This window comes from Pinus tabuliformis, chromosome 7 (assembly GCF_031772625.1).
Source record: "Pinus tabuliformis cultivar Carrire ecotype Pingquan chromosome 7, CPIR1, whole genome shotgun sequence".
Lineage (NCBI taxonomy): Eukaryota > Viridiplantae > Streptophyta > Pinopsida > Pinales > Pinaceae > Pinus > Pinus tabuliformis.
In genome coordinates this window covers 407,757,206-407,767,106 of record NC_142293.1, presented here as the reverse complement: position 1 = coordinate 407,767,106, position 9,901 = coordinate 407,757,206, and the positions used below count along the sequence as shown (strand labels likewise).

Genomic DNA, 9,901 nt, shown 5'->3' with positions numbered 1-9,901 from the left:
AAAAGGTGGAAAATGACCATGCTAAATGGTAGAAAATGAGGCTAATGTGATTTTACTAGTGCTTAGAAATTCCACACAATGTTTTCCATCTTATCTGTGAAAAATTCTGCAAATATTGAATTCAATGATCGTCTCATTGTTCTTTATCTTATTGGTTAAAAATTCGAGAAATATTGAATTCCATGATTGTCTCATTGTTTTTCATCTTATTGGTTGAAGGAGAATGAATTAGATAAAAACAAAAGAAATAAATTAGAAACTCACTTCAAGGTCTTTTACATTCATATTTTTGGACAAGTAGAAATTTTAAAGTTAAACATTCAATTTTGTATCTTATATCATCTTTTAACGATTGCTATTTTAATTTTTTGTCGAGCTCCCGCGCACACCTTGCTAGGTTTCCACTGACTGCGATCTCTGCTTCAGCCTCGGCCCCTTGGCATGGCCCCTTCAGAGGCTCCACCGAAGGAGGCCACTCTTCAGTAGGCTTTTTCTGCTTTGGTCAGATCATTACTGCCTTAAAGACCTCGCCCTACAGTATCTAAATTCATGAAAAAACTTGATTATTTGCAGGAAGTAAACTTACCTCCAACCTTGCCTCGCATGGCAGCCCTTGCATTAGCACAACAAGGAATGATTGGGCAATTTATTGGACTCTTTCCATCACCAAAGATAGTGCAACGATGGGTGGAAAGGAACTGGTTTGTTAAAACACAAGGGAAAATCTTCATTAGATTTTGTGGGAAAGGGTATTTCACCTTTCATTTTGAAACAAAAGAAGATAAAGACTTGATCTTCCCAAATGGGCCCTATTTCATGGATTCAAGAGCATTATATCTCAACAAGTGGACGTTGGAATTTGATCCAGAGTTGGACATACCCAGTGCTGTTCCTGTTTGGGTCAGGCTACCTCACCTTCCCCTTCACTATTCGGGAGATGAATCAATTCGTGCTATTGGAAATGTTGTAGGAAAATACATTGATCGAAGTGAACCTAAGGACAATATGCAGGCTTGTGCTCGCATCTATGTAGAAGTTGATCTGGGCAAAGGACTGCTAGAAGCCATCAAACTCAAGGTAGACGATTGGACTCACATTTAGCAACTAGATTACAAGCAGATTCCATTCAAGTGAAAGGTATGTCATGAATATGACCATTTTGCTAGTCGTTGTACTAAACTAATTGATGTAGAAAACACTCCGCAAGAAGAGAAATTGGAAATAGTGAAAAACAAAATGCTGCCACTAACCCCAAACCAAACCCTGAAGCTGGTCCTTCTTCTCATCCTCCTCCCAATCCCCCATCCTCCTCATCGCTCCCTTCTCTTTACCTTGATCACCAACCTGATCCTCAACCCTCTTCACCTTCCTCCAACCCCTTCCACATCCTCTCCCCTCCTGAAGATACACCTACTCTCGCGATCCTATCCAATCCTTCAGAATCCCCTCTCCCTCTGATCATATCTTCCTCCTTCCCACTTGACCCACCCCCACTCAAAATCACCAGAAGCACCTCTAAGGAGCATGGTGCTACTCTCGACAATCAAAAGAAGACTGGAAGGAAGTCAGAAAAATAACACAGAGACGAAAATGCCCAGAAGGATATAGCAATCTAGAACCCCATAGAGTCCTACATCTTAGGACAAATAGACAAGGATTTAGTAAACAAGGACCAGGGAGGAAGAGCAACTCCCCGCAACCCTCATTTGAAATGATGAAAGTCCTCTCACGGAATAGCAGGGGACTAGGGCAGCCCTCCAAAGCAAATGCCTTAAAAGACCTAATAAATCAAGAGAAACCAGAAATTGTATTAGTTCAAGAAACTAAGTAGGGACAACCAGAAATAAACAAATTTATTACTCAACATAAGCAGTATAAAGGATGTGTTTATGATTCTAGAGTAGCCTCTGGGGGAATTGTTATGCTCTAGCATCAAACTAATTGGAGCAACACAACAGAAACAGTAAATCAGCATTTGATAAAGACTGTCTTGAAGAACAACTCGAGCAACCAACATATAGTTATTTACAATGTCTATGTACCAAATCATTATAGAGACAAGGAGAAATGTTGGGACTCTCTCAGCACAAATATAATGGAAGAAGATAACAACAACATTATTCTGGGGGGGGATTTAAACCTCATTTTGCATTCTAATGAGAAACGAGGAGGTAGCTTCTCCCTAGATCCCTCTAGAAATCAACTGGAGAATATAATGCAGTATGGTGATCTTGTAGATGTAATTCTAAAGAACAGCAAATTCACCTCGAATAATAGTAGGTTGGGGAAAAACAATATCATGGAAATATTAGATCAAATTCTGGTGAATGTAACCCTTCTTTCCACCATCTCTGTTGTTCATGCCTCCATTCTCCCTTTCGCAGCATCAAACCATTACCCTACCACATTGACCCTCGAATCCCACTGCCCTCTCGGACCTCTCCCCTTCAAATATAGTCCTCTATGGAATGATAATGCAATAGCCAAAGATCTTATTCAGCAAACCTGGTGACAACACATTGAATGTTCTCCAAGTTTCATTTGGGAAAGTAAACTCAAAAATGTAAAACACACTCTTAAGCATTGGGCAAAAACCCACTACAAAGAGCCAGAAACGAAGAACAGAGAGGCAAAAGCTAAGCTAGAAGAACTCCATAACACAATGGAAAAGCGAGAATACCAACAGGTAGATAAAAATCACGAAGACAACCTCTACAACCACTTTTATAGCATCAGAAGAGAAGAGGAACATAAATGGCGGATTAAATCGAGACATCTATGGTTGAAGGGCGGGGACAGAAACACGGCTTTTTTCCACAAGCAGGCCACAGTTCGAAAAATCAAAAATAGCATTACATCTATCATAGATAGTGAAGGAAAATAGCAAATCATCCAAGCTACCATCAAACAAGCCGCTTCAGATCACTATAAAGAACTCCTAACTGAAAAAGAAGAAGAAGAAGATTATACAGACCTTTTACAACATATGCCAAAAAAGATCACTGCTGAAATAAACGAAAGTCTGAACAAAGAGATAGAGGAAGAAGAAGTCAAAGGAGCCATCTGGGCCTCCTAGCCAGACAAAGCTCCAGGACCAAACGGCTTCCCAATTTTCTTCTATAGAGCACATTAGGAAACTGTTAAAAATGACCTCATCAAATTGGTGAAATGGATTCAACGCAAAAAAAAAATGGGAGGTTACACAAACTCAACCCACCTAGCCCTCATACCCAAGGAGAATCGACCCACTAACTTCTCTTGTTTCCGTCCCATATCACATTGCAACTCTTCAAATGGTTTTTAATTACAAGTAAAAATTTACTATCTTTTTTTTATATTTTATTATTTTTTAAAATCATTTTTCTTTCATTTTTATTTTCTTTATCTTTCTAATTTTTATATAATTTTTTTATTTATTTTTCTTTATCTTTTTAATTTTGGTATATTTTTTCATTTTTTTATCTAATAGTTTTCTTTTAATTACAATTATATATATAATTTAAATCAATACATTCTCGAATTAGATTATCAAATTCATAAATTTAGAATTACAAATTTTAGATTTATTTTATAATTAATATTTAATTTGATTAATTCAAATAAATAGATTCTTAATTAATCATTAAATTTAAGAATCATTTAATTAATTTATCCATTTAATTAACTTCTACTTTTATATCTTGATATATTGCAAGTTCACATCTCATATGTATAAAGTTTTATTTAATATACTGGGCCTGCACAAATGAGGCTTGTTGAAGTGTGCAAATTAATGATGTGGTTGGAGATTTGTCTTTTAATATGAGGCTCGTTGAAGTGTACAAATTAATGATGTGGTTGGAGATTGTGTCTTTTAAGTAGTATGTCTGACAATGTAGAATTATTTTGTATTTATCTTTGTATTTTTGAAATGTCCATGCAAGTGAAATGTCTAAAGTGATTGAAACATTTAAATTTAATTATATTTATCAAGTAAATTTTGTGATAATTTTTTTATGTGAAGTATAAATAATATTCAATCCATTGAGCTAAAGCATTTAGGCGATATGTGGTTTGTTAATTAGATAGAATATTTTATATTATTTTTAATATATTAAATTAATATATTTAATAAATATAGTTGATATAAATTTAATTGATCAATCAATATAGTCAATATCGCTGATACGACCAATACTTATTTCTCTCAAATCTAAATATTATTCAATACTTTTTAAATCAATAATACTTCAATCATTAATTTATTCAATCAATAAGTTACCGACACCAACACTTAGCAATTGACATTTAAATATACTTTAATAGATAAGTTAGTTGACCTTTATATTAACTTTAAATTTATTTTCAATTTCATTTAAATTCAAATGGTTCATGCTCCCTTACATGATAGTTCTTGATGAAGCACTAAGACAAAGAATATCTTGAGTATATTCTCTTAAGGTTCAATCTTTACGTCCATTTAAATAAAATAAAAAATGTCAACAAACTTACATCCATGGTCTCATAACTAGAACTCGCTCCAGGAAGAACAAATAATATTGGCATATAAAAATTGTTGTTTCCATTCCATCTTACATTGGGTGTGTTGGTATTTCATGTTTTCCAGTAATCCCCCACACCAATTGAAGAGTTCTGGCTCCACACATCATATAACTAGAGCCATAGGAGACTTGTTGGCTAGGTGTGGTGTTGATGACCCAAGTATTCAAAGGATAGTGAAGAGTATAGTCTGTAGGGCGAGCTATGAGATATCTTTCATGGGTACCTTATTGCTCATTTTCCTCACACGTGGCCCACAATACTAAGCCACATACTCATATACATTTTCCTTTACAGTTATCCTCACACCATATAGAACCATTAGTGCACGTTGCCTATGTGGACCTATCCAAAAGCTTATGTCTTCTACCTCTAGCTGCAAAATTCCCCCCTTCACTATGAAATATTGGTTTTGGAAATTCCACATCTCCACCAAACATTATAGTAATCCTGTCTAGCTCTTCATGCTCTGAGTTATGAAAAATTTAAGCAAACCATAGTCTCTGTGAGCATAAAGGATTAGGGAATGAGTGAGGGCTTGGATATCATTCTCCTGGTTCTCACGTTGCAAGTTATTATTGGAAAGAAGACTAGACTCCACGAAGTTGTCTCGAAGGCTTATCTTCATAGCGTTTCTTGCACAATCAACAACCAATGTCAACGAGGATATCGAAAGCGACATGTTTGATTGGTGGTCCGATGGGCAGGCTTGCTCAAATGTCAAAGGTCACATGCCTGCTCAGTACACCCACCATTTTTGGCATGCAATAAAGTTTCCGTGCAACTTTTGAGCAATGAAAAGTCGTTGAAGTAGAAAAATCTGGCAAATGATGAATTCAATATTGTATTTTCTTATTGGTTGCTTGAGGATATTATGATATATAATTTATGAGATAAAATTAAAATAGGTAAATTATAAACTCTTTCTTTTTTCTTTTTCTTTTTTCTTTTTTTTGAGTTGTTTTGAGAAGAAAAAACAGAAAATATTCATTCATAAAATGAGATCCAATATACTTCATCAACAACATGACAGAGCCTACCAAAATAAACAAAGGAACATAACAACCAATTGCCATGAGCAAAATGTAAATTATAAACTTATGGCGTGATGTTCTTTAATAGTGTTTTTGACAAATATTTATATAAAAATGTTCAAGTTTAAATATTCAATTTTTTTCTTATACAATTTTTAACTATTGATATTTATAATTTTAACATTATAAACCAAATTGGCTCCGAGTTTGATATAGATATATGGTTCCAATTTTTTTATATAAAAATTTATATGTTTATGCAAAAGGTAGTACCATAATTGAGGATTTATTGTAAATATCTAATAGCTAAGAAAAGGGTCAGAATGTTGTAGGCTTGGATTTAAATTTGCACATTTATTTTTATAGAATTCAAATTAGTTTATATGTATATATATATTTAATTGTTTTTGAAGAAATTAAAAATTCAATTTAAAGGGAGCTTTTATGTAGAAAGTTAAAGGAAAAGAGAATAAATGTAAATTTTAAAATGTAGAAGTTCAACATAAATAATCACTTTGAATTCTTGAAATTAAAAATATGAAATTTGTTGGTATTTAATACATTATAATTATCAAAAATTAAAATTTAAATGTATTCAAGTATATGATAAGGAATAATAATATACAAAACTTGATATATGATTTCATGTTATGGTTCCATTGATATGTTTAAGTTCCAGCACTTTGATCTATCTAAAGAAAATGCAACTATCAAAGTTCTTCTTTTTTCAATCACTTTAAATTTCTTTTCTAAGGTCACTATCATGTTATATTCATCAAGAACTTTCCAATGATATAAATTTCATTCAAATTTGAGCTATGTACACAAAGTTATGCCTCTATGAAGTTCAATATCTTATGCTACATCAACAACAATACATTCAACATGTGGCTAACATTAGGTTGCATGTGACTACATGTCACCACTGTATTATGCCATATCATTTGAGAAATGTATGACATGTCGCAATGCATCCATGTCACTACATTGCACTAATTTCATGGTGTAGGCACATCAGATTGCCCAATCACATCTAGATCTAGGAAAATTCCTATAAGACCATTTTTCAAAAAATTGAATTTGTAGATGAACATGTGCTAGAAATGAATTTTGTGAGAATGATCTAGGAGGCTCCAGAGAGGCACACAGGACAAAGATGGCTCAAAAACCAAAGTGTTTGGATTATTCTCAAACCAGGACCAGATTGAAGACCTCGTTGTCCTGATCGCAGAGGTGTGAACGATTCGTCAAACCGAGCTCGTATGCAAAAGATAGAGCTCTTCAAAGTTTGATATAATAGGGAAAAAGTGGGGCCCACAGTCTGCCACATGGCATCCCAGTAAGCAAGTGGGACCCACATGGTAGCTCCTTAGCCATTGACACATGGCAGTCTGTCATTGGCCACTTAAACCTACACAAGAGAACAAAAATCATTTTTGGTTATTAAATAACTATATAACAAAGTTTTGTTTTATAGTTATTAAACTAACTATATAAAACATATAATAACCAAAAAAAACTTAATATTTATGGTTATATTAAAAAGTAAAAATGGGAAACGTGAATGGTGGTTATTAAAACAAACCATATGGTTGTTAACACTATACTCCATTAACAACTAAACCAGCGTGACATGCACAAGATGTTAGGTATGGTCAAAGGAATTCAAACCACCAACCAAAACCTCATAAAACAAATCTCGGGATCCGTGTGAGTAAAGGGGTATATGGTCTGGTTGGTTATTTAAAACAAAGACCATATAGGAAATAAGGATGCCAACACTAAATACCAACGTATCTAACGGGTGAATGAATTACGGGAATGTTGTTTCTAGGAAAATTAGTGTCTTTTCAATCTACTAGCCCCACTAGGATTGGCAGCTATCCTAGAAACAAACAATCAAAGCAATTTGCGATTTCATCTATGTATGATAGATAAGAGAGAAACAAAGGGACCAACCTGGATCTTTCGCTTGACTCCTTGCTTGATTTCTCTCCCCCTTGATAGAGCTTGCCACTCCTCTCCTACTTGTCCTGCTTAGAGAATACCTGTAGAAACAAAGTCACAAAACAACATCAAAGCATCTCGATCTATTATATCATAAATAATGCAGAATCATAAATACATTGAACATACAATGGAATTCACAAATAACATGATTCACAAGTATACAATTGTATGGAAGAAAACTCAAAGAAATTTATTAAAATAGAAAGGAGAATTACAACCTAGCTGTTTGATCCAGCATCATCCTCCCAGTATCAAAGCCCTCTTCACCTCATGAAAAGAAAGATCACCCAACAATACAATGCTCCTTCTCAAAGACAAACTATCAGCACTTCCTTACAAATTACAAAATTCCAGCCTCCGGATCTCTCAGATGGGGGATCCATTTATAGATGTCTACAAGGGTGTGAGTCATCCCTGGGTTTTTGATTAGTGTCATTGCAATTGTTGTTCTTGGTTCCACTTGGATATTTCTTGGATCTCTTATTCATCCCTGGGTGAATTCAGAGAGGAAAGTGTCATAGGAGAAGTTTCTAGAAGATTCCATCACTGGTGAACGAAATAACCCAACCCAACTCAATCATGGTGATGTAGTGAAAGTGTCATGTTCAAGAGTGACCTGCTACCAATAAAATTCTTCAAGTTTTCTTCCCTTTTTCCCCAGTCATTGTTGACCAACACCTCTTTTTTTTGTGAAGCTTGAAGAGGATAACATATGCTTGTTCTATAATTTTCCCTTCGGGCAAACCTGTCGCTCTGCTTTAGCGAGCCTAGCGATAGTGAAAATCGTTCTTGTCTGGGTGGACAAGTTTGTCGCTGTTGTTATAACAAGTTTAGCGACAACGATAACTCAGTCCTTTTCATGTTTAGAGAGTTTGAAAAGGGACGAAAAGGAAACTCCAGTAGTTCATTTTCGTAGCATAATCCCATAAGTTCGAAAAAGGATAAAATAATATTAAAGGGATGACTCTTCTGATCACTTTAGCGAGCCAAAAAAGATAAGCGCTCGATCTTTTTTGTGAGATAATCCCTCAGGTTCAAAAAGATTAAAAAATACAGGAGGGATGGCATTTCCAATCACTTTACCGAGCTAGAAAGACCAATAGCTCGACAATCTTTTCATATTTAGCGAGTCTGAAAAAAGTTTAAAGGAGACTCATTTTTTAGGAACGAGTGGCGCTTAGGGTAGCAGCTGGTTCCGGGTAATCTTGGAACTTCTCAAAACATGGTGATGTGAAAAGGGTGGCTAACAAGACCACTCATCGTAGTTGTTCCTCAAAAAGGTAAACAATCAAGTGGAAGAGTATGATCAGCCAAAAGAATGGAGGTGATGGCAGGAACACAACCAAGGCTCAAAAGGCTGATATTATGGCAATCACAAAGGTTATTTACTGATGGTGGGTTCACTTTTTAACGAGCTTGAACTCTGGGGGAAAATATGCTCAGTGGTAGGTTTATTTTTTAACGAGCTTGAAACATGCCATAACATTGCTCATTGGTAGGTTTATTTTTTAACGAGCTTGAACCATGCCATAAAATTGCTCATACTCCTTTCTATGTAAGCTAGCAACGACCAAACTAAAATCTAGAAAAACTAGAAAGCTAAGGAACTACTGAGGTTAGGTAGGATGGTTTCGTTCACATAATAGTCCAAACCCTTCCTTTGCTTCGTCTGTGGTGCAGACAAAGGTGAATGGTGGATTAGAACAATCACCTAATCTAAGAAGTTGAAAAAAACTAAAAAGCTAAAAAGCTAAAAAATGAAATTGGTCGTTTTTTGCTTGCATAAGAAGGTTTGCATGCCCCCAAGCATCGAGAAAAGGAGAGTTTCCAGTAACCATATGGGAATCACTGTGGTCAAGCAGGATTGTTTTTGTCAATGGTTAGACAAAAACACTTCCTTGGCTTTGTCTGCCAATTAGACAAAGGTGAGTGGTGTGTCAGACCAATCACTGAACTTATAGGGAAATTCATATCTTTTTAGTTCGGTTCATCCGCCAAATGGACAAGGGTGCATGTCCCCTAAGCTTCGTTACATTCACTGGACTACTCATGGTAATTAGGTGGATGGAATGAAGGTTGAAGAGACCTTCTCGATGAAAAAGGACCATTTAGGGATGATGTTTGACTTGAATTTGTGTTTGAACCGGGAAATGAAATCTAGTCAACAGTAACCATTTTGCCTTCGTGCGGGAAACACATCACTCGAAAGAGTGTGGAAACAATAGCTTCCATGCTATAAACATAGTCACATCCAAGGAGCAGATTGTAATCTAACGGCCCTTGGACTGCCATGATATTCAAGTGAATGGTTTTCCTTC

At 35.3% G+C, this 9,901-nt stretch overlaps 1 protein-coding gene across 1 annotated transcript; it reads left to right on the top strand.

Annotated features, from left to right (window-relative positions):
* Window positions 1-603: 603 nt before the first annotated feature.
* Window positions 604-1,101, top strand: LOC149247677 (uncharacterized). Its single transcript, XM_089444924.1, has one exon. It carries the CDS (start codon window positions 604-606, stop codon window positions 1,099-1,101), a length of 498 nt encoding a protein of 165 aa, XP_089301050.1.
* Window positions 1,102-9,901: the final 8,800 nt, after the last annotated feature.